This window comes from Salvelinus alpinus, chromosome 3 (assembly GCF_045679555.1).
Source record: "Salvelinus alpinus chromosome 3, SLU_Salpinus.1, whole genome shotgun sequence".
Classification (NCBI taxonomy): Eukaryota; Metazoa; Chordata; class Actinopteri; order Salmoniformes; family Salmonidae; genus Salvelinus; species Salvelinus alpinus.
The window spans coordinates 101,587,201-101,612,514 of NC_092088.1; the positions used below are offsets into that span (position 1 = coordinate 101,587,201).

The window sequence follows — 25,314 nt, forward strand, 5'->3', positions numbered from 1 at the left end:
GAAACACAGAGGGGTTTAACTAACACATTATGAAGACACCTGAAACACCTAGTGGTTTAACTAACACATTATGAAGACAGCTGAAACAACGAGTGGTTTAACTAACACATTATGAAGACAGCTGAAACACAGAGGGGTTTAACTAACACATTATGAAGACAGCTGAAACACCGAGTGGTTTAACTAACACATTATGAAGACAGCTGAAACACAGAGGGGTTTAACTAACACATTATGAAGACAGCTGAAACACCTAGTGGTTTAACTAACACATTATGAAGACAGCTGAAACACAGAGTGGTTTAACTAACACATTATGAAGACAGCTGAAACACAGAGGGGTTTAACTAACACATTATGAAGACAGCTGAAACACAGAGTGGTTTAACTAACACATTATGAAGACACCTGAAACACCTAGTGGTCTAACTAACACATTATGAAGACAGCTGAAACACAGAGGGGTTTAACTAACACATTATGAAGACAGCTGAAACACCTAGTGGTTTAACACATTATGAAGACAGCTGAAACACAGAGGGGTTTAACTAACACATTATGAAGACAGCTGAAACACTGAGTGGTTTAACTAACACATTATGAAGACAGCTGAAACACAGAGGGGTTTAACTAACACATTATGAAGACAGCTGAAACACCGAGTGGTTTAACTAACACATTATGAAGACAGCTGAAACACAGAGGGGTTTAACTAACACATTATGAAGACAGCTGAAACACCGAGTGGTTTAACTAACACATTATGAAGACAGCTGAAACACATAGTGGTCTAACTAACACATTATGAAGACAGCTGAAACACCTAGTGGTCTAACTAACACATTATGAAGACAGCTGAAACAGCTAGTGGTTTAACTAACACATTATGAAGACAGCTGAAACACCGAGTGGTTTAACTAACACATTATGAAGACAGCTGAAACACATAGTGGTCTAACTAACACATTATGAAGACAGCTGAAACACCTAGTGGTCTAACTAACACATTATGAAGACAGCTGAAACAGCTAGTGGTTTAACTAACACATTATGAAGACAGCTGAAACACCTAGTGGTTTAACTAACACATTATGAAGACACCTGAAACACCTAGTGGTCTAACTAACACATTATGAAGACAGCTGAAACACCTAGTGGTCTAACTAACACATTATGAAGACAGCTGAAACACAGAGGGGTTTAACTAACACATTATGAAGACAGCTGAAACACTGAGTGGTTTAACTAACACATTATGAAGACAGCTGAAACACAGAGGGGTTTAACTAACACATTATGAAGACACCTGAAACACCTAGTGGTCTAACTAACACATTATGAAGACAGCTGAAACACAGAGGGGTTTAACTAACACATTATGAAGACACCTGAAACACCTAGTGGTCTAACTAACACATTATGAAGACAGCTGAAACACAGAGGGGTTTAACTAACACATTATGAAGACAGCTGAAACACCTAGTGGTTTAACACATTATGAAGACAGCTGAAACACAGAGGGGTTTAACTAACACATTATGAAGACAGCTGAAACACAGAGGGGTTTAACTAACACATTATGAAGATGCCTAATCTACATTATCATTATCCTTCTCTTCTTCTTCTTCTTCTTCTCCCTCTTCTTCTCCTTTCCCACAGGTCTCAGGCAAGGAAAGCCCAGTGCCAAGGGAGAGGGACAACAGGTCTTTAGGTTGGCAGGATCAGAGGAGAAGTTGGGCTAACAGGACACCGTCACACCTCAGTGGTAGTGGGACTTCTACCCAGTCTAACAACTCCCTCCCCGGGGCTAACACTAACTCAGAGCTTGCCAGGAAGAGCCCTCTACACAGGACAACCAGCAACAACCAACAGCCTTCACACACTGAGGTTACACCCTGTGGGACCAGCTCACAGTCTCCTGGAATCCAACCTGGGGACGACTCAGACTCAGAACCCTGCTGGAGAGCTTCTCTACACAGGACCAACAGCTTCCAAACCTCTTCTCCCTGGACGATCAGGCCAACAGTCCAAAAGAATCCTTCACACACTGAGGTAACCCCCTCTGGAACCAAATCTGCACCGTACAGGAGCAACAGCCCTCTATGTAGGACAAACAGCGTCCAACAGAAACCCTCACACGCTGAGTTAACTCCTTATAGAACCGGCTCAGAGCCTTACAGAGCAACCTCTCTACACAAAAGAACAAGTAGTCTTCCACAACCTTCTCCTGCTGGGGTAGTATCACCCCCGGCCCCTGGGACCACTACAGGTACTACCATCGTCCTGAAGACAACTACACCAGCCTTCTCCTCCATTACCATCGCCTCCAAGAAGATCTCCAGGACGGCAAGCCTCCCTGGGTCTAGACCTCTGAGCCCTGGATCTAGAGCCCCCAGACCCCAGAGCTACCACTCTGACGAGGCCAGGGTCCCAGGCTATAAAGCCCCCAGCCCCCAGAGCTACCACTCTGACGAGGCCAGGGTCCCAGGCTATAAAACCCCCAGACCCCAGAGCTACCACTCTGACGAGGCCAGGGTCCCAGGCTATAAAGCCCCCAGGCCCCAGAGCTACCACTGCGATGAGGCCAGGGTCCCAGGCTATAAAATCCCCAGACCCCAGAGCTACCACTCTGACGAGGCCAGGGTCCCAGGCTATAAAACCCCCAGACCCCAGAGCTACCACTCTGACGAGGCCAGGGTCCCAGGCTATAAAACCCCCAGGCCCCAGAGCTACCACACAAACCAGGCCAGACTCTCCACCACCTGCACCTCTGTCACCCAGCAGGACCAGGTCCATCATCACCACCCCACTGGCAACGACCCCAGCTCCACCCCTGTCACCCTCAGGAGAAAGGCCACCGCCACCATAGTCAAAGTGACCGAGCACAGAAGGATGACCTCTGAACCTGTCAACCGACCGAACGGAAGGCAGAGTACTGTTTCATGTGTGTCAGGTGACCAACCAAATGATCAGGGCACGGTGGTTTACAGGAGAAAAGCCACCATCATGAAAGTGACAGAGCACAGAGAGAGCTACAGCCCAGGTCAGGAAGCCAGTGGTGGGAACAGCAGCAGCAGTAGGCCTTCAGAGTACAGACACAGTTACACAGAGGGAGTGTACAGACACAACTCCCTGTGGCAACAAGGAGCCATGAATTCACCCATGAACTCTATGGAGTCACTCCAGAGTACCACTCCCTCCCAGTACCTTCTAGAATCATCTATGGACAGGATAGACAGGCACAACTCTGCTCTGTTCCTGACTCCAAACAAGTCCACCTCAACCACTACAGTTGCCCGTAGCAACCCAGAGGGAAGCAGAGGTGGAGGGAAGCCAGTACAGAAGTCTACCCTGATGCTGTTCATCAACTCTCCCTCTTCCAAAGAGACGTCCATAGAAAAGGTTGGAGGAGAGAGAGGAGGCGAGGAGAGACAGGATAGAGCCAGGAGACCAGTCAGCTGCTATGCTAGTGTGTTTGGCCACACTGACCCGACAGAGCCATGCCCGGTCCCAGACACTGTAACTATTACACAAGCTGTACCCAGGCGTTGGAGCAAGGGACTTCCTAACCAGACCCAGAATACTAATATTGACCCAGTGAGGGACTGGGTGAAGGACACTGCTACCAGCAACAGTAGATTTAACACTGGATCTTCTAGTGCTTCTATCAGTGCTGGACCAGCAGGCAGGGACAGGGAGATGTGTCCCCCAGAGACAGAGTCCTCCAGACCAGGAGGTAGAGGGACTGAGAGAGAGATGTGTCCCCCAGAGACAGAGTCCTCCAGACCAGGAGGAAGAGGGACTGAGAGAGAGATGTGTCCCCCAGAGACAGAGTCCTCCAGACCAGGAGGAAGAGGGACTGAGAGAGAGGAAGATCTAACACAACATCCACACCATGCAGGCGCCAGGAGCAGCCAACCACATCCTCCTGCTACCACTCTCATCAAGCACCAAGGTAGGAGTCACTGTCTCACTGCACCCATAAATCCACTATAATTGAGAATTTTAATAAGCATTTTTCTACGGCTGGTCATGCTTTCCACCTGGCTACCCCAACACCGGTTAACAGCCCTGCACCCCCCACAGAAACTCGCCCAAGCCTCCCCCATTTCTCCTTCACCCAAATCCTTCACCCAAATAGCTGATGTTCTGAAAGAGCTGCAAAATCTGGACCCCTACAAATCAGCCGGGCTAGATAATCTGGACCCTCTCTTTCTAAAATTATCTGCCAAAATTGTTGCAACCCCTATTACTAGCCTGTTCAACCTCTCTTTCATATCGTCTGAGATTCCCAAAGATTTGAAAGCTGCCGCGGTCATCCCCCTCTTCAAAGGGGGGGGTCACTCTAGACCCAAACTGTTACAGACCTATATCTATCCTACCCTGCCTTTCTAAGGTCTTCGAAAGCCAAGTTAATAAACAGATTACCGACCATTTCGAATCCCACCGTACCTTCTCAAATCAAATCAAAGTTTATTTGTCACATGCGCCAAATAAACAGGTGTAGGTAGACCTTACAGTGAATTGCTTACTTACAGGCTCTAACCAATAGTGCGAACAAAAAGGGATGTGTGTGTGTGTGTGTGTGTGTGTGTGTGTGTGTGTGTGTGTGTGTGTGTGTGTGTGTGTGTGTGTGTGTGTGTGTGTGTGTGTGTGTGTGTGTGTGTGTGTGTGTGTGTGTGTGTGTGTGTGTGTGTGTGTGTGTGTGTGTGTAGGTAAGTAAAGAAATAAAACAACAGTAAAAATACATTTGAAAATAAGAGTAGCGAGGCTATATACAGACACCGGTTAGTCAGGCTGATTGAGGTAGTATGTACATGTAGATATGGTTAAAGTGACTATGCATATATGATGAACAGAGAGTAGCAGTGGCGTATAAGGAGGGGGTGGTGGGTGGTGGGACACAATGCAGATAGCCCGGTTAGCCAAGGTGCGGGAGCAATGGTTGGTCTGCCCAATTGAGGTAGAATGTACATGAATGTATAGTTAAAGTGACTATGCATACATGATAAACAGAGAGTAGCAGCAGCGTAAAAAGAGGGGTTGGGGGGGGGCACACAATGCAAATATTCTGGGTAACCATTTGATTACCTGTTCAGGAGTCTTATGGCTTGGGGGTAAAAACTGTTGAGAAGCCTTTTTGTCCTAGACTTGGCACTCCGGTACCGCTATGCAATCTGGTTTCAGAGCTGGTCATGGGTTCACCTCAGCGCCGCTTAAGGTCCTAAACGACATCATATCCGCCATCGATAAGAGACATCCGCCATCGATAAGAGACATTACTGTGCAGCCGTATTCATCGACATGGCCACGGCTTTCGACTCTGTCAATCACCACATTCTTATTGGCAGACTCAACAGCCTTGGTTTCTCAAATGACTGCCTCGCCTGGTTTACCAACTACTTCTCTGACAGAGTTCAGTGTGTCAAATCGGACGGCCTGTTGTCCGGACCTCTGGCAGTCTCTATGGGGGTGCCACAGGGTTCAATTCTCGGGCCGACTCTTTTCTCTGTATACATCAATGATGTCGCTCTTGCTGCTGGTGAGTCTCTGATCCACCTCTATGCAGACGACACCATTCTGTATACTTCTGGCCCTTCTTTGGACACTGTGTTAACTAACCTCCAGACGAGCTTCAATGCCATACAACTCTCCTTCCGTGGCCTCCAACTGGTCTTAAATGCAAGTAAAACTAAATGCATGCTCTTCAACCGATCGCTGCCCGCCCGTCCAGCATCACTACTCTGGATAGCACCAACTTAGAATATGTGGATAACTACAAATAACTAGGTGTCTGGTAAGCATCTGGTCTGGTTAAGCATCTCCAATCCAAAATTAAATCTAGAATCGGCTTCCTATTTCGCAACAAAGCATCCTTCACTCATGCTGCAAAACATACCCTCGTAAAACTGACCATCCTACCGATCCTCGACTTCGGCGATGTCATTTATAAAATAGCCTCCAACACTCTACTCAACAAATTGGATATAATCTATCACAGTGCCATCCGTTTTGTCACCAAAGCCCCATATACTACCCACCACTGCGACCTGTACGCTCTCGTTGGTTGGCCCTTGCTACATATTCGTCACCAAACCCACTGGCTCCAGGTCATCTATAAGTCTTTGCTAGGTAAAGCCCCGCCTTATCTCAGCTCACTGGTCACCATAGCAGCACCCACTCGTAGCACGCGCTCCAGCAGGTATATCTCACTGGTCACCCCCAAAGCCAATTCCTCCTTTGGCCGCCTTTCCTTTCAGTTTTCTGCTGCTAATGACTGGAACGAACTGCAAAAATCGCTGAAGCTGGAGACTCATATCTCCCTCACTAGCTTTAAGCACCAGCTGTCTGAGCAGCTCACAGATCATTGCACCTGTACATAGTCCATCTGTAAACAGCCCATCCAACTACCTCATCCCCATACTGTATTTATTTATTTATCTTGCTCCTTTGCACCCCAGTATCTCTACTTGCACATTCATCTTCTGCACATCTACCATTCCAGTGTTTAATTGCTATATTGTAATTACTTCGCCACCATGGCCTATTTATTGCCTTAACTCCCTTATCTTACCTCATTTGCACACGCTGTATATAGACTTTTTGTTTTCTTTTGTTCTACTGTATTATTGACTGTATGTTTGTTTATTCCATGTGTAACTCTGTTGTTGTTTGTGTCGCACTGCTTTGCTTTATCTTGGCCAGGTCGCAGTTGTAGATGAGAACTTGTTCTCAACTAGCTGGTTAAATAAAGGTGAAATGAATAAAATACAGAGCTGTTGACTGTATATCTGACTGGCTCAGTGGAGGCTGGTGGTAGGAGCTGTAGGAGGTAAAGGCTGGACTGGACTGAATGGAACGGAGTTAAACATGTGGTTTCCATACGTTTGATGTGTTTGAGAGCGTTCAATAAAATCCACTCCAGATATTACAATGTCCTCCTACAGCTCCTCCCACCAGCCTCCTCTGGACTGACTGTACCAGTCTCTGTTTTAGACCATTGTCTAAGTATATAGGTTCTCTGTACAGCTGTGTGTGTGTGTGTGTGTGTGTGTGTGTGTGTGTGTGTGTGTGTGTGTGTGTGTGTGTGTGTGTGTGTGTGTGTGTGTGTGTGTGTGTGTGTGTGTGTGTGTGTGTGTGTGTGTGTGTGTGTGTGTGTCTGTCTGTCTGTCTGTCTGTGTTCTGTGTGTTTTGTGTGTGTGTGTATCTGTGTCTGTCTGTGTGTTTTGTGTGTGTGTGTGTGTGTGTGTGTGTGTGTGTGTGTGTGTGTGTGTGTGTGTGTGTGTGTGTGTGTGTGTGTGTGTGTGTGTGTGTGTGTGTGTGTGTGTGTGTGTGTGTGTGTGTCTGTCTGTCTGTCTGTGTTCTGTGTGTTTTGTATCTGTGTGTGTGTGTGTGTGTGTGTGTGTGTCTGTGTGTGTGTGTGTGTGTGTGTGTGTGTGTGTGTGTGTGTGTGCGGGTGTGATGCTATAGCATGTATTTATTTGTTAAACACACTTCACCACTCAGGTTTGATTCGTCCTCAGTCTTCCTTGATGGATAATTGAACCGTATTATATTATTGTATTGTTATTGTATTGGAATGAATCATTTATCCTCCTCAGTTTAAATGAAACTCTCACTGCAGGGTATCTGCATCAGCGGCGGTTCGTTGTCAGACAGCAGTGTTATCCTGAAGCAGAGAGGAGGTCCAATCACATTACTACCCACACATTCTCCCTCCCTCCCTCTCTCTTTCTCTCTCTCTCTCTCTCTCTCTCTCTCTCTTTCACTCTCGCTCTCGCTCTCTCTCTTTCATTTTCCCACGCATCCTTTGTATTCCTGTCCTTTTTTCACAGGCAGAGAGAAAGGCAGAGAGGGAGAGAGGATTCCAGGGGAATTAAGAACTGCTTAATGTGTTGGAAATAATATAAGGCTTAAGTGGAACTGATTGAAAGCACAGAGTCACACATCCTCCTGGTCTGGCTTCAACTCCCTGACAATACAGCCATATCATTATACAGTATTCTATATAACAATAACACAGTCACACACCCTCCTGGTCTGGCTTCAACTCCCTGACAATACAGCCATATCATTATACAGTAATTATACAGTATTCTATATTACAATAACACAGTCACACATCCTCCTGGTCTGGCTTCAACTCCCTGACAATACAGCCATATCATTATACAGTAATTATACAGTATTCTATATTACAATAACACAGTCACACATCCATTGTCTGGCTTCAACTCCCTGACAATACAGCCATATCATTATACAGTAATTATACAGTATTCTATATTACAATAACACAGTCACACACCCTCCTGGTCTGGCTTCAACTCCCTAACAATACAGCCATATCATTATACAGTAATTATACAGTATTCTATATTATAATAATACAGTAATTATACAGTATTCTATATTACAATAACACAGTCACACACCCTCCTGGTCTGGCTTCAACTCCCTAACAATACAGCCATATCATTATACAGTAATTATACAGTATTCTATATTATAATAATACAGTAATTATACAGTATTCTATATTATAATAATACAGTAAGTATACAGTATTCTATATTATAATAACACAGTAATTATACAGTATTCTATATCATAACAACACAATACATTTATAGAGTTTGTTATGTCTTTGAATAAGAATAATAAATATTATTGAGCATCTGATTGTGTCCTCCAGTACTCCAGTCTATGGTGTTGTACTATGGAGCATCTAATTGTGTCCTCCAGTACTCCAGTCTATGGTGTAGTACTATGGAGCATCTAATTGTGTCCTCCAGTACTCCAGTCTATGGTGTAGTACTATGGAGCATCTGATTGTGTCCTCCAGTACTCCAGTCTATGGTGTAGTACTATGGAGCATCTGATTGTGTCCTCCAGTACTCCAGTTTATGGTGTAGTACTATGGAGCATCTAACTGTGTCCTCCAGTACTCCAGTCTATGGTGTAGTACTATGGAGCATCTGATTGTGTCCTCCAGTACTCCAGTTTATGGTGTAGTACTATGGAGCATCTAACTGTGTCCTCCAGTACTCCAGTCTATGGTGTAGTACTATGGAGCATCTGATTGTGTCCTCCAGTACTCCAGTCTATGGTATAGTACTATGGAGCATCTGATTGTGTCCTCCAGTACTCCAGTCTATGTGTAGTACTATGGAGCATCTAATTGTGTCCTCCAGTACTCCAGTCTATGGTGTAGTATTATGGAGCATCTGATTGTGTCCTCCAGTACTCCAGTCTATGGTGTAGTACTATGGAGCATCTAATTGTGTCCTCCAGTACTCCAGTCTATGGTGTAGTACTACGGAGCATCTAATTGTGTCCTCCAGTACTCCAGTCTATGGTGTAGTACTACGGAGCATCTAATTGTGTCCTCCAGTACTCCAGTCTATGGTGTAGTACTATGGAGTATCTGATTGTGTCCTCCAGTACTCCAGTCTATGGTGTAGTACTATGGAGCATCTAATTGTGTCCTCCAGTACTCCAGTCTATGGTGTAGTACTATGGAGCATCTAATTGTGTCCTCCAGTACTCCAGTCTATGGTGTAGTACTATGGAGCATCTGATTGTGTCCTCCAGTACTCCAGTCTATGGTGTAGTACTATGGAGCATCTAATTGTGTCCTCCAGTACTCCAGTCTATGGTGTAGTACTATGGAGCATCTGATTGTGTCCTCCAGTACTCCAGTTTATGGTGTAGTACTATGGAGCATCTGATTGTGTCCTCCAGTACTCCAGTCTATGGTGTAGTACTATGGAGCATCTGATTGTGTCCTCCAGTACTCCAGTCTATGGTGTAGTACTATGGAGCATCTGATTGTGTCCTCCAGTACTCCAGTCTATGGTGTAGTACTACGGAGCATCTAATTGTGTCCTCCAGTACTCCAGTCTATGGTGTAGTACTATGGAGCATCTGATTGTGTCCTCTAGTACTCCAGTCTATGGTGTAGTACTATGGAGCATCTGATTGTGTCCTCCAGTACTCCAGTTTATGGTGTAGTACTATGGAGCATCTGATTGTGTCCTCCAGTACTCCAGTTTATGGTGTAGTACTATGGAGCATCTGATTGTGTCCTCCAGTACTCCAGTCTATGGTGTAGTACTATGGAGCATCTAATTGTGTCCTCCAGTACTCCAGTCTATGGTGTAGTACTATGGAGCATCTGATTGTGTCCTCCAGTACTCCAGTCTATGGTGTAGTACTATGGAGCATCTAATTGTGTCCTCCAGTACTCCAGTCTATGGTGTAGTACTATGGAGCATCTGATTGTGTCCTCCAGTACTCCAGTCTATGGTGTACTACTATTGCATGTCTGGAGAGACTGTCACTTCAATAAGTAACGGTGGATCTCTCCGAGAGCTTTCTGCTGCTCATCCCTTCTTCGTGCTCCTCACGCTTCCCTGTGTGAAATTTCTCATTATTCTTTAATCAGGCTCATTACGAGTGTCGTTCGTTAATTACCGAGGCCTGAGGCGCAGCGGCTTAAAGTAAATGTTTGTTGTAGTTTGGTTGCGAAGGTAGCAGGACTGGCAGGACAATAGGACAAGTGTATTTTGGTGATGGTCTCCTTTTCGTGGACCTCTCGTATCCTGCCATTTTGTCATTGTTGTGTTCTAAATGTACAATTCTTTCATGTTTTTTTTTCACATGAAAGGGGATTTCATTCCAACAAGGTCTATAGGCCTACTCATGTAATACATTCTCTATGGCACTTAGTAAAATACATAATTAATTTCATTGTATCTATATTGATCTTGGTTGACACAACTTCAACTGTTCTCTTAAAGTCATTATAAATAAGCGTATTGATTTGTAGCTAAACTGGTCTGACAAAGGCGTCCTGTGTTTCAGAGCCCCGGTCACGTCAGCAGTCTCCCGAGGCTGTCCTGGCTCTCAACGCCGCCGCCGTCATAGCCAATGTCAAACTCCAGAGACAACGGAGCCTGAGGAAGACAACACCACCTGACCTTTGTACACAGGACTCAAGGTCACCCACGTCAGCGGAGGGGGGGAAAACACTGGGTATTGTTGCTTTTTTTTTGTTGAGGTTTTGCCTCGACGTTTAATGACCTTCACAGAGCACAGCTCATAACAAATATCGATCCTTGAGACAATTACCTGAAGGAATATCACGAGGTTTATTAAATGTCAGAAGTGTTGCTAGGTTCTAACTTTTGAGTTGGTACTAAAGACACAACATGTGTCTTGCTTGAAGGTCTCTCTCTCTCTCTCTCTCTCTCTCTCTCTCTCTCTCTCTCTCTCTCTCTCTCTCTCTCTCTCTCTCTCTCTCTCTGTGTCAAGTTAATTGTTCCTGAAATGGTCTTTATAATCAGATAATTGTCTTGAGTTCAGATTATAATCCCGTTTTTGATTGAAAGGGTAGAAGATGGTTATTGGAAGGATAAATACTTTGTTATATGAAGTTTATTGAATTTGTTTGAGAGAGAATGAGCAATCAATACACCCTTTCTTTTTTCACTCACTCACTCACTCACTCACTCACTCACTCACTCACTCACTCACTCACTCACTCACTCACTCACTCACTCACTCACTCACTCACTCACTCACTCACTTCTAGTGAAGAATGCTGGTGGTTGTGTGCGGCCCAGGACTGATGACAACAGACTAGACCTTGGAGAGACCATCAGAACCACACATCCCAGGACTGATCAAAACCGTGTCAGACTAGACCCTGGAGAGACCATCAGAACCACACATCCCAGGACTGATCAAAACCGTGTCAGACTAGACCCTGGTGAGACCACCAGAACTACACATCACACAACCCAGATCGATGTCGGGTTTATTCCCCTGAATTCTGACTCTGACCCGGAAACTAGCAAAGCCATCATTCCTTCGCCCAGGGTAAGTTGAAGTTCTGGAGTAAGTTTTGGATGTATGAAACGTATAAAACTTTATGATGAAAGACTTGTCTTGGACTCCAGGCTTAATGCTTTCACAACAGGCCAGTTCATTTCTCAGCATAATCAAGTCAGGATTGTTGCATGCTGGGACAGACAATCGTTTCTTGTTATATTTTTCCTCTCCGGCTAAAAAACACACACTACATTTCTGTGAGGGAGAAATCAATAGTAACACAACATGCGCCAGCTCCTAGCCAGCCTCCCTCCACATGAAGAGTCTCAGCTCCTAGCCAGCCTCCCTCCACATGAAGAGTACCAGCTCCTAGCCAGCCTCCCTCCACATGAAGAGTACCAGCTCCTAGCCAGCCTCCCTCCACATGAAGAGTCCCAGCTCCTAGCCAGCCTCCCTCCACATGAAGAGTCCCAGCACCTAGCCAGCCTCCCTCCACATGAATAGTACCAGCTCCTAGCCAGCCTCCCTCCACATGAAGAGTCCCAGCACCTAGCCAGCCTCCCTCCACATGAAGAGTCCCAGCTCCTAGCCAGCCTCCCTCCACATGAAGAGTACCAGCTCCTAGCCAGCCTCCCTCCACATGAAGAGTCCCAGCTCCTAGCCAGCCTCCCTCCACATGAAGAGTACCAGCTCCTAGCCAGCCTCCCTCCACATGAAGAGTACCAGCTCCTAGCCAGCCTCCCTCCACATGAAGAGTACCAGCTCCTAGCTAGCCTCCCTCCACATGAAGAGTACCAGCTCCTAGCCAGCCTCCCTCCACATGAAGAGTACCAGCACCTAGCCAGCCTCTCTCCACATGAAGTGTGCCAGCATCAGGAGTTCCAGGCGTACCTCAGGGCAGTGTCCTCGGGCCCCCTGCTGAAGCTCACTCTCACAGGGCAGATATATGTTGTAATCACGTTAGTTGAATGCACTGACTGTAGGTCAGTCTAGATAAGAGTGTCTACTAAATGACTAAAACATCTCTGCTTTCGGCCCACATACAGGAGGCTCTGGAGCGATCCAGACCACACTTCATCAGTCGCTCTCAGGGCAGACTGAGAGAGATGGAGAGGCGGGCGGCAGAGAGGAGGGAGGAGAGGCGCTCTGACCACCAGCCAGAGGAGATGATGTTGATGCACCATAGAGGACGACACAGTACCAGACCCAGTCCTCTGAGTGGTACGGTACCAGTGACTCTGTTTCTGCCCATCTCTCTCTCTCTCTCTCTCTCTCTCTCTCTCTGTCTCTGTCTCTGTCTCTGTCTCTGTCTCTGTCTCTGTCTCTGTCTCTGTCTCTGTCTCTCTCTCTCTCTCTCTCTCTCTCTCTCTCTCTCTCTCTCTCTCTCTCTCTCTCTCTCTCTCTCTCTCTCTCTCTCTCTCTCTCACACACCATCTCTTTCACTATGACACCCATTGTTCCCGTGCAGCTGCAGTGGCTGTATGCCACACACACAGTCAGAGCTCTCTTCTGTCTGCACATTTGGCCCTCAGGCTCGTTTTCTATCTAAATAACATGATATAACGGAAACAAGATATCTAACCACATGTTTGTTCACATTGTTCCAGGCTTTTTCTTGTTCTTCATATATATATCTCTCTATTCATGGGAAAAAAATGATTGGCGTCACAGACAGCCCTGACCTTCAGACGTGATGAGTTTGTTTATCTCTCAATGCAGTGTTTCTATCTGATCAACAGATTTCCCTGCTGAATATCAGCTTTAAAAGGGGCAATTTGTATTCCCTAAATCGATTTTTAGACTTTTAAATCAATTATATATACCCGTGAGCTTAGTTCAACTGTCATACCCCATCAGAACCTAAAATATAGGTTTAAAAAAATAAAATCCTTTCTTTGCAAACAATGTAATTGTAAACAAACACTGTATAGCCTCAAAGCATGGTTAAAACTGAAATGTTGATATCATGGATGGTCAGTCCTTGTATCCATAGCTCTGTCTATGAATTTGAGAGTGGTTACATTTCTCAATCCCCAACCCTCATTTGTTTACCGAAACAGTGGCGGGGATGTACCTTTGTTATTGTTTGAAATGAAGATTGTCCCTTTAATGGAAACAGAAACCAAAACACCGATAGTATGCTGATTTCATGGTGCTTACTGCCCCCTGCTGGTCCTAGTGTGAAACTACATCATTGGCTCAGATCAATGATAATGGCATTGAGTTATAAAGGATTATCCATTGGAGAATTGCCTGTTGTCAAAACAAAGACACACTTCCTGTATGATAATTAATGCAGGATATGAAAACCTCATTCAAGCAAATCAATGTAAAAAAAAAACTGTACCTGCCTGCCACAGTGAAATAAATGTCTCTTCCAGGTGATAGTGAATATAGTCATCTTGTCTGGTAGTCAGAAGTCATCTTCTCTGGTAGTCAGTAGTCATCTTGTCTGGTAGTCAGTAGTCATCTTCTCTGGCAGGTAGTAGTCATCTTCTCTGGCAGGCAGTAGTCATCTTCTCTGGCAGGTAGTAGTCATCTTCTCTGGTAGTCAGTAGTCATCTTCTCTGGTAGTCAGTAGTCATCTTGTCTGGTAGTCAGTAGTCATCTTCTCTGGCAGGTAGTAGTCATCTTCTCTGGTAGTCAGTAGTCATCTTCTCTGGTAGTCAGTAGTCATCTTGTCTGGTAGTCAGTAGTCATCTTCTCTGGCAGGTAGTAGTCATCTTCTCTGGTAGTCAGTAGTCATCTTCTCTGGCAGGTAGTAGTCATCTTCTCTGGTAGTCAGTAGTCATCTTCTCTGGTAGTCAGTAGTCATCTTCTCTGGCAGGTAGTAGTCATCTTCTCTGGCAGGTAGTAGTCATCTTCTCTGGCAGGTAGTAGTCATCTTCTCTGGCAGGTAGTAGTCATCTTCTCTGGTAGGCAGTAGTCATCTTCTCTGGCAGGTAGTAGTCATCTTCTCTGGTAGTCAGTAGTCATCTTCTCTGGTAGTCAGTAGTCATCTTCTCTGGCAGGTAGTAGTCATCTTCTCTGGCAGGTAGTAGTCATCTTCTCTGGCAGGTAGTAGTCATCTTCTCTGGCAGGTAGTAGTCATCTTCTCTGGCAGGTAGTAGTCATCTTCTCTGGTAGTCAGTAGTCATCTTCTCTGGCAGGTAGTAGTCATCTTCTCTGGCAGTCTGTAGTCATCTTGTCTGGTAGTCAGTAGTCATCTTCTCTGGCAGGTAGTAGTCATCTTCTCTGGTAGTCAGTAGTCATCTTCTCTGGTAGTCAGTAGTCATCTTCTCTGGCAGGTAGTAGTCATCTTCTCTGGCAGGTAGTAGTCATCTTCTCTGGCAGGTAGTAGTCATCTTCTCTGGTAGTCAGTAGTCATCTTCTCTGGCAGGTAGTAGTCATCTTCTCTGGCAGTCTGTAGTCATCTTGTCTGGTAGTCAGTAGTCATCTTCTCTGGCAGGTAGTAGTCATCTTCTCTGGCAGGTAGTAGTCATCTTCTCTGGCAGGTAGTAGTCATCTTGTCTGGTAGTCAGTAGTCATCTTCTCTGGCAGGTAGTAGTCATCTTCTCTGGTAGTCAGTAGTCATCTTCTCTGGCAGGTAGTAGTCATCTTCTCTGGTAGTCAGTAGTCATCTTCTCTGGCAGTCAGTAGTAATCTTCTCTGGCAGGTAGTAGTCATCTTCTCTGGTAGTCAGTAGTCATCTTCTCTGGTAGTCAGTAGTCATCTTCTCTGGCAGGTAGTAGTCATCTTCTCTGGCAGGTAGTAGTCATCTTCTCTGGTAGTCAGTAGTCATCTTCTCTGGTAGTCAGTAGTCATCTTCTCTGGTAGTCAGTAGTCATCTTCTCTGCAGGTAGTAGTCATCTTCTCTGGCAGGTAGTAGTCATCTTCTCTGGTAGTCAGTAGTCATCTTCTCTGGCAGGTAGTAGTCATCTTCTCTGGTAGTCAGTAGTCATCTTCTCTGGCAGGTAGTAGTCATCTTCTCTGGCAGGTAGTAGTCATCTTCTCTGGTAGTCAGTAGTCATCTTCTCTGGCAGGTAGTAGTCATCTTCTCTGGCAGGTAGTAGTCATCTTCTCTGGTAGTCAGTAGTCATCTTCTCTGGCAGTCAGTAGTAATCTTCTCTGGCAGGCAGTAGTCATATTCTCTGGTAGTCAGTAGTCATCTTCTCTGGCAGGTAGTAGTCATCTTCTCTGGCAGGTAGTAGTCATCTTCTCTGGCAGGTAGTAGTCATCTTCTCTGGCAGGTAGTAGTCATCTTCTCTGGTAGTCAGTAGTCATCTTCTCTGGCAGTCAGTAGTAATCTTCTCTGGCAGGCAGTAGTCATATTCTCTGGTAGTCAGTAGTCATCTTCTCTGGTAGTCAGTAGTCATCTTCTCTGGCAGGTAGTAGTCATCTTCTCTGGCAGGCAGTAGTCATCTTCTCTGGTAGTCAGTAGTCATCTTCTCTGGTAGTCAGTAGTGATCTTCTCTGGCAGGTAGTAGTCATCTTCTCTGGTAGTCAGTAGTCATCTTCTCTGGTAGTCAGTAGTCATCTTCTCTGGTAGTCAGTAGTCATCTTCTCTGCAGGTAGTAGTCATCTTCTCTGGCAGGTAGTAGTCATCTTCTCTGGCAGGCAGTAGTCATCTTCTCTGGTAGTCAGTAGTCATCTTCTCTGGTAGTCAGTAGTCATCTTCTCTGGCAGGTAGTAGTCATCTTCTCTGGCAGGTAGTAGTCATCTTCTCTGGTAGTCAGTAGTCATCTTCTCTGGCAGGTAGTAGTCATCTTCTCTGGCAGGTAGTAGTCATCTTCTCTGGTAGTCAGTAGTCATCTTCTCTGGCAGTCAGTAGTAATCTTCTCTGGCAGGCAGTAGTCATATTCTCTGGTAGTCAGTAGTCATCTTCTCTGGTAGTCAGTAGTCATCTTCTCTGGTAGTCAGTAGTGATCTTCTCTGGCAGGTAGTAGTCATCTTCTCTGGTAGTCAGTAGTCATCTTCTCTGGCAGTCAGTAGTCATCTTCTCTGGCAGGTAGTAGTCATCTTCTCTGGCAGGCAGTAGTCATCTTCTCTGGTAGTCAGTAGTCATCTTCTCTGGTAGTCAGTAGTCATCTTCTCTGGCAGGTAGTAGTCATCTTCTCTGGTAGTCAGTAGTCATCTTCTCTGGTAGTCAGTAGTCATCTTCTCTGGCAGTCAGTAGTCATCTTCTCTGGCAGTCAGTAGTCATCTTCTCTGGCAGGCAGTAGTCATCTTCTCTGGTAGTCAGTAGTCATCTTCTCTGGTAGTCAGTAGTCATCTTCTCTGGCAGGTAGTAGTCATCTTCTCTGGTAGTCAGTAGTCATCTTCTCTGGTAGTCAGTAGTCATCTTCTCTGGCAGGTAGTAGTCATCTTCTCTGGCAGGCAGTAGTCATCTTCTCTGGCAGGCAGGAGTCATCTTCTCTGGTAGTCAGTAGTGATCTTCTCTGGCAGGTAGTAGTCATCTTCTCTGGTAGTCAGTAGTCATCTTCTCTGGCAGTCAGTAGTCATCTTCTTTGGCAGGTAGTAGTCATCTTCTCTGGCAGGTAGTAGTCATCTTCTCTGGCAGGTAGTAGTCATCTTCTCTGGTAGTCAGTAGTCATCTTCTCTGGCAACTAGTAGTCATCTTCTCTGGCAGTCTGTAGTCATCTTCTCTGGCAGGCAGTAGTCATCTTCTCTGGCAGTCAGTAGTCATCTTCTCTGGCAGGTAGTAGTCATCTTCTCTGGTAGTCAGTAGTCATCTTCTTTGGCAGGTAGTAGTCATCTTCTCTGGCAGGTAGTAGTCATCTTCTCTGGTAGTCAGTAGTCATCTTCTCTGGCAGGTAGTAGTCATCTTCTCTGGCAGTCTGTAGTCATCTTCTCTGGCAGGCAGTAGTCATCTTCTCTGGCAGTCAGTAGTCATCTTCTCTGGTAGTCAGTAGTCATCTTCTCTGGCAGGTAGTAGTCATCTTCTCTGGCAGGCAGTAGTCATCTTCTCTGGCAGTCAGTAGTCATCTTCTCTGGTAGTCAGTAGTCATCTTCTCTGGCAGGTAGTAGTCATCTTCTCTGGCAGGCAGTAGTCATCTTCTCTGGCAGTCAGTAGTCATCTTCTCTGGCAGGTAGTAGTCATCTTCTCTGGCAGGTAGTAGTCATCTTCTCTGGTAGTCAGTAGTCATCTTCTCTGGTAGTCAGTAGTCATCTTCTCTGGCAGGTAGTAGTCATCTTCTCTGGCAGGTAGTAGTCATCTTCTCTGGCAGGCAGTAGTCATCTTCTCTGGCAGTCAGTAGTCATCTTCTCTGGCAGGTAGAAGTCTCCTTCTCTGGTCGGTAGTAGTCATCTTCTCTGGCAGTCAGTAGTCATCTTCTCTGGTAGTCAGTAGTCATCTTCTCTGGCAGGTAGTAGTCATCTTCTCTGGCAGTCTGTAGTCATCTTCTCTGGCAGGCAGTAGTCATCTACTCTGGCAGTCAGTAGTCATCTTCTCTGGCAGGTAGAAGTCATCTTCTCTGGCAGGTAGTAGGCATCTTCTCTGGCAGGTAGTCATCTTCTCTGGTAGTCAGTAGTCATCTTCTCTGGCAGGTAGTAGTCATCTTCTCTGGCAGGTAGTAGTCATCTTCTCTGGTAGTCAGTAGTCATCTTCTCTGGTAGTCAGTAGTCATCTTCTCTGGCAGGTAGTAGTCATCTTCTCTGGCAGTCTGTAGTCATCTTCTCTGGCAAGCAGTAGTCATCTTCTCTGGCAGTCAGTAGTCATCTTCTCTGGCAGGTAGAAGTCATCTTCTCTGGCAGGTAGTAGGCATCTTCTCTGGCAGGTAGTAGTCATCTTCTCTGGTAGTCAGTAGTCATCTTCTCTGGCAGGTAGTAGTCATCTTCTCTGGCAGGTAGTAGTCATCTTCTCTGGCAGGTAGTAGTCATCTTCTCTGGCAGGTAGTAGTCATCTTCTCTGGTAGTCAGTAGTCATCTTCTCTGGCAGGTAGTAGTCATCTTCTCTGGTAGTCAGTAGTCATCTTCTCTGGCAGGTAGTAGTCATCTTCTCTGGTAGTCAGTAGTCATCTTCTCTGGCAGGTATTAGTCATCTTCTCTGGCAGGTAGTAGTCATCTTCTCTGGCAGGTAGTAGTCATCTTCTCTGGCAGTCAGTAGTCATCTTCTCTGGCAGGTAGTAGTCATCTTCTCTGGTAGTCAGTAGTCATCTTCTCTGGTAGTCAGTAGTCATCTTCTCTGGTAGTCAGTAGTCATCTTCTCTGGCAGTCAGTGGTCATCTTCTCTGGTAGTCAGTAGTCATCTTCTCTGGTAGTCAGTAGTCATCTTCTCTGGTAGTCAGTAGTTATCTTCTCTGGCAGGTAGTAGTCATCTTCTCTGGTAGTCAGTAGTCATCTTCTCTGGCAGGTAGTAGTCATCTTCTCTGGCAGGTAGAAGTCATCTTCGCTGGTAGTCAGTAGTCATCTTCTCTGGTAGTCAGTAGTCATCTTTTCTGGCAGTCAGTAGTCATCTTCTCTGGTAGTCAGTAGTCATCTTCTCTGGTAGTCAGTAGTCATCTTCTCTGGCAGGTAGTAGTCATCTTCTCTGGTAGTCAGTAGTCATCTTGTCTGGCAGGTAGTAGTCATCTTCTCTGGCAGGTAGAAGTCATCTTCGCTGGTAGTCAGTAGTCATCTTCTCTGGTAGTCAGTAGTCATCTTCTCTGGCAGGTAGAAGTCATCTTCTCTGGTCGGTAGTAGTCATCTTCTCTGGTAGTCAGTAGTCATCTTCTCTGGTAGTCAGTAGTCATCTTCTCTGGCAGGTAGTAGTCATCTTCTCTGGCAGTCTGTAGTCATCTTCTCTGGCAGGCAGTAGTCATCTTCTCTGGCAGTCAGTAGTCATCTTCTCTGGCAGGTAGTAGTCATCTTCTCTGGTAGTCAGTAGTCATCTTCTCTGGTAGTCAGTAGTCATCTTCTCTGGCAGGTAGTAGTCATCTTCTCTGGCAGTCTGTAGTCATCTTCTCTGGCAGGCAGTAGTCATCTACTCTGGCAGTCAGTAGTCATCTTCTCTGGCAGGTAGAAGTCATCTTCTCTGGCAGGTAGTAGGCATCTTCTCTGGCAGGTAGTAGTCATCTTCTCTGGTAGTCAGTAGTCATCTTCTCTGGCAGGTAGTAGTCATCTTCTCTGGCAGGTAGTAGTCATCTTCTCTGGTAGTCAGTAGTCATCTTCTCTGGTAGTCAGTAGTCATCTTCTCTGGCAGGTAGTAGTCATCTTCTCTGGCAGTCTGTAGTCATCTTCTCTGGCAAGCAGTAGTCATCTTCTCTGGCAAGCAGTAGTCATCATCTCTGGCAGTCAGTAGTCATCTTCTCTGGCAGGTAGTAGTCATCTTCTCTGGCAGGTAGTAGTCATCTTCTCTGGCAGGTAGTAGTCATCTTCTCTGGCAGGTATTAGTCATCTTCTCTGGCAGGTAGTAGTCATCTTCTCTGGCAGGTAGTAGTCATCTTCTCTGGCAGTCAGTAGTCATCTTCTCTGGCAGTCAGTAGTCATCTTCTCTGGTAGTCAGTAGTCATCTTCTCTGGTAGTCAGTAGTCATCTTCTCTGGTAGTCAGTAGTCATCTTCTCTGGCAGGTAGTAGTCATCTTCTCTGGCAGGTAGTAGTCATCTTCTCTGGCAGGTAGTAGTCATCTTCTCTGGTAGTCAGTAGTCATCTTCTCTGGCAGTCTGTAGTCATCTTCTCTGGCAGGCAGTAGTCATCTTCTCTGGCAGTCAGTAGTCATCTTCTCTGGCAGGTAGAAGTCATCTTCTCTGGCAGGTAGTAGTCATCTTCTCTGGCAGGTATTAGTCATCTTCTCTGGCAGGTAGTAGTCATCTTCTCTGGCAGGTAGTAGTCATCTTCTCTGGCAGTCAGTAGTCATCTTCTCTGGCAGTCAGTAGTCATCTTCTCTGGTAGTCAGTAGTCATCTTCTCTGGTAGTCAGTAGTCATCTTCTCTGGCAGGTAGTAGTCATCTTCTCTGGTAGTCAGTAGTCATCTTCTCTGGTAGTCAGTAGTCATCTTCTCTGGCAGGCAGTAGTCATCTTCTCTGGCAGGTAGAAGTCATCTTCTCTGGCAGGTAGTAGGCATCTTCTCTGGCAGGTAGTAGTCATCTTCTCTGGTAGTCAGTAGTCATCTTCTCTGGCAGGTAGTAGTCATCTTCTCTGGCAGGCAGAAGTCATCTTCTCTGGAAGTCAGTAGTCATCTTCTCTGGCAGGTAGTAGTCATCTTCTCTGGTAGTCAGTAGTCATCTTCTCTGGCAGGTAGTAGTCATCTTCTCTGGCAGGCAGAAGTCATCTTCTCTGGTAGTCAGTAGTCATCTTCTCTGGCAGGTAGTAGTCATCTTCTCTGGCAGGTAGTAGTCATCTTCTCTGGCAGGTATTAGTCATCTTCTCTGGCAGGTAGTAGTCATCTTCTCTGGCAGGTAGTAGTCATCTTCTCTGGCAGTCAGTAGTCATCTTCTCTGGCAGTCAGTAGTCATCTTCTCTGGTAGTCAGTAGTCATCTTCTCTGGTAGTCAGTAGTCATCTTCTCTGGCAGGTAGTAGTCATCTTCTCTGGCAGGTAGTAGTCATCTTCTCTGGTAGTCAGTAGTCATCTTCTCTGGCAGGTAGTAGTCATCTTCTCTGGCAGGTAGTAGTCATCTTCTCTGGCAGGTAGTAGTCATCTTCTCTGGTAGTCAGTAGTCATCTTCTCTGGCAGTCTGTAGTCATCTTCTCTGGCAGGCAGTAGTCATCTTCTCTGGCAGTCAGTAGTCATCTTCTCTGGCAGGTAGAAGTCATCTTCTCTGGCAGGTAGTAGTCATCTTCTCTGGCAGGTAGTAGTCATCTTCTCTGGCAGGTAGTAGTCATCTTCTCTGGTAGTCAGTAGTCATCTTCTCTGGTAGTCAGTAGTCATCTTCTCTGGCAGGTAGTAGTCATTTTCTCTGGCAGGCAGTAGTCATCTTCTCTGGCAGGCAGTAGTCATCTTCTCTGGCAGTCAGTAGTCATCTTATCTGGCAGGTAGAAGTCATCTTCTCTGGCAGGTAGTAGTCATCTTCTCTGGCAGGTAGTAGTCATCTTCTCTGGTAGTCAGTAGTCATCTTCTCTGGTAGTCAGTAGTCATCTTCTCTGGCAGTCAGTAGTCATCTTCTCTGGCAGGTAGAAGTCATCTTCTCTGGCAGGTAGTAGGCATCTTCTCTGGCAGGTAGTAGTCATCTTCTCTGGTAGTCAGTAGTCATCTTCTCTGGCAGGTAGTAGTCATCTTCTCTGGCAGGTGGTAGTCATCTTCTCTGGCAGGTAGTAGTCATCTTCTCTGGTAGTCAGTAGTCATCTTCTCTGGCAGGTAGTAGTCATCTTCTCTGGCAGGTAGAAGTCATCTTCTCTGGTAGTCAGTAGTCATCTTCTCTGGTAGTCAGTAGTCATCTTCTCTGGCAGGTAGAAGTCATCTTCTCTGGTCGGTAGTAGTCATCTTCTCTGGCAGGTAGTAGTCATCTTCTCTGGCAGGTAGTAGTCATCTTCTCTGGTAGTCAGTAGTCATCTTCTCTGGTAGTCAGTAGTCATCTTCTCTGGCAGGTAGTAGTCATCTTCTCTGGCAGTCTGTAGTCATCTTCTCTGGCAGGCAGTAGTCATCTTCTCTGACAGTCAGTAGTCATCTTCTCTGGCAGGTAGTAGTCATCTTCTCTGGTAGTCAGTAGTCATCTTCTCTGGTAGTCAGTAGTCATCTTCTCTGGCAGTCAGTGGTCATCTTCTCTGGTAGTCAGTAGTCATCTTCTCTGGTAGTCAGTAGTCATCTTCTCTGGTAGTCAGTAGTTATCTTCTCTGGCAGGTAGTAGTCATCTTCTCTGGTAGTCAGTAGTCATCTTCTCTGGCAGGTAGTAGTCATCTTCTCTGGCAGGTAGAAGTCATCTTCGCTGGTAGTCAGTGGTCATCTTCTCTGGTAGTCAGTAGTCATCTTCTCTGGCAGGTAGAAGTCATCTTCTCTGGTCGGTAGTAGTCATCTTCTCTGGCAGTCTGTAGTCATCTTCTCTGGCAGGCAGTAGTCATCTTCTCTGGCAGTCAGTAGTCATCTTCTCTGGCAGGTAGTAGTCATCTTCTCTGGTAGTCAGTAGTCATCTTCTCTGGTAGTCAGTAGTCATCTTCTCTGGCAGGTAGTAGTCATCTTCTCTGGCAGTCTGTAGTCATCTTCTCTGGCAGGCAGTAGTCATCTACTCTGGCAGTCAGTAGTCATCTTCTCTGGCAGGTAGAAGTCATCTTCTCTGGCAGGTAGTAGGCATCTTCTCTGGCAGGTAGTAGTCATCTTCTCTGGTAGTCAGTAGTCATCTTCTCTGGCAGGTAGTAGTCATCTTCTCTGGCAGGTAGTAGTCATCTTCTCTGGTAGTCAGTAGTCATCTTCTCTGGTAGTCAGTAGTCATCTTCTCTGGCAGGTAGTAGTCATCTTCTCTGGCAGTCTGTAGTCATCTTCTCTGGCAAGCAGTAGTCATCTTCTCTGGCAAGCAGTAGTCATCATCTCTGGCAGTCAGTAGGCATCTTCTCTGGCAGGTAGTAGTCATCTTCTCTGGCAGGTAGTAGTCATCTTCTCTGGCAGGTAGTAGTCATCTTCTCTGGCAGGTAGTAGTCATCTTCTCTGGCAGGTAGTAGTCATCTTCTCTGGCAGGCAGTAGTCATCTTCTCTGGCAGGTAGTAGTCATCTTCTCTGGCAGTCAGTAGTCATCTTCTCTGGCAGTCAGTAGTCATCTTCTCTGGCAGTCAGTAGTCATCTTCTCTGGCAGTCAGTAGTCATCTTCTCTGGCAGGTAGAAGTCATCTTCTCTGGCAGGTAGTAGTCATCTTCTCTGGCAGGTATTAGTCATCTTCTCTGGCAGGTAGTAGTCATCTTCTCTGGCAGGTAGTAGTCATCTTCTCTGGCAGTCAGTAGTCATCTTCTCTGGCAGTCAGTAGTCATCTTCTCTGGTAGTCAGTAGTCATCTTCTCTGGTAGTCAGTAGTCATCTTCTCTGGCAGGTAGTAGTCATCTTCTCTGGCAGTCTGTAGTCATCTTCTCTGGCAAGCAGTAGTCATCTTCTCTGGCAAGCAGTAGTCATCATCTCTGGCAGTCAGTAGGCATCTTCTCTGGCAGGTAGTAGTCATCTTCTCTGGTAGTCAGTAGTCATCTTCTCTGGCAGGTAGTAGTCATCTTCTCTGGCAGGTAGTAGTCATCTTCTCTGGCAGGTAGTAGTCATCTTCTCTGGCAGGTATTAGTCATCTTCTCTGGCAGGTAGTAGTCATCTTCTCTGGCAGGTAGTAGTCATCTTCTCTGGCAGTCAGTAGTCATCTTCTCTGGCAGGCAGTAGTCATCTTCTCTGGCAGTCAGTAGTCATCTTCTCTGGCAGGTAGAAGTCATCTTCTCTGGCAGGTAGTAGTCATCTTCTCTGGCAGGTATTAGTCATCTTCTCTGGCAGGTAGTAGTCATCTTCTCTGGCAGGTAGTAGTCATCTTCTCTGGCAGTCAGTAGTCATCTTCTCTGGCAGTCAGTAGTCATCTTCTCTGGTAGTCAGTAGTCATCTTCTCTGGTAGTCAGTAGTCATCTTCTCTGGCAGGTAGTAGTCATCTTCTCTGGTAGTCAGTAGTCATCTTCTCTGGTAGTCAGTAGTCATCTTCTCTGGCAGGTAGTAGTCATCTTCTCTGGTAGTCAGTAGTCATCTTCTCTGGTAGTCAGTAGTCATCTTCTCTGGCAGGCAGTAGTCATCTTCTCTGGCAGGTAGAAGTCATCTTCTCTGGCAGGTAGTAGGCATCTTCTCTGGCAGGTAGTAGTCATCTTCTCTGGTAGTCAGTAGTCATCTTCTCTGGCAGGTAGTAGTCATCTTCTCTGGCAGGTAGTAGTCATCTTCTCTGGCAGGTAGTAGTCATCTTCTCTGGCAGGTATTAGTCATCTTCTCTGGCAGGTAGTAGTCATCTTCTCTGGCAGGTAGTAGTCATCTTCTCTGGCAGGTAGTAGTCATCTTCTCTGGTAGTCAGTAGTCATCTTCTCTGGCAGTCAGTAGTCATCTTCTCTGGTAGTCAGTAGTCATCTTCTCTGGTAGTCAGTAGTCATCTTCTCTGGCAGGTAGTAGTCATCTTCTCTGGCAGGTAGTAGTCATCTTCTCTGGCAGGTAGTAGTCATCTTCTCTGGTAGTCAGTAGTCATCTTCTCTGGTAGTCAGTAGTCATCTTCTCTGGTAGTCAGTAGTCATCTTCTCTGGCAGGTAGTAGTCATTTTCTCTGGCAGGCAGTAGTCATCTTCTCTGGCAGGCAGTAGTCATCTTCTCTGGCAGTCAGTAGTCATCTTATCTGGCAGGTAGAAGTCATCTTCTCTGGCAGGTAGTAGTCATCTTCTCTGGCAGGTAGTAGTCATCTTCTCTGGTAGTCAGTAGTCATCTTCTCTGGTAGTCAGTAGTCATCTTCTCTGGCAGTCAGTAGTCATCTTCTCTGGCAGGTAGAAGTCATCTTCTCTGGCAGGTAGTAGTCATCTTCTCTGGCAGGTAGTAGTCATCTTCTCTGGCAGGCAGTAGTCATCTTCTCTGGCAGTCAGTAGTCATCTTCTCTGGCAGGTAGAAGT

At 46.0% G+C, this 25,314-nt stretch overlaps 1 protein-coding gene across 7 annotated transcripts in view; it reads left to right on the plus strand.

The window, feature by feature from the left end:
* Window positions 1-25,314, plus strand: part of LOC139571620 (uncharacterized) — a 62,967-nt gene that overhangs the window by 13,426 nt on the left and 24,227 nt on the right. For all 7 annotated transcript variants that reach the window (XR_011674329.1, XM_071394667.1, XM_071394670.1 and 4 more), the window contains exons 5-8: window positions 1,660-3,955; window positions 10,867-11,037; window positions 11,597-11,883; window positions 12,882-13,056. Coding sequence is in view for 6 of the 7 variants with exons in the window: in XM_071394667.1 (XP_071250768.1) it covers window positions 1,660-3,955; window positions 10,867-11,037; window positions 11,597-11,883; window positions 12,882-13,056 (2,929 nt within the window). In the remaining variant the exon portion in view is untranslated. The remainder of the gene's footprint in view (window positions 1-1,659; window positions 3,956-10,866; window positions 11,038-11,596; window positions 11,884-12,881; window positions 13,057-25,314) is intronic.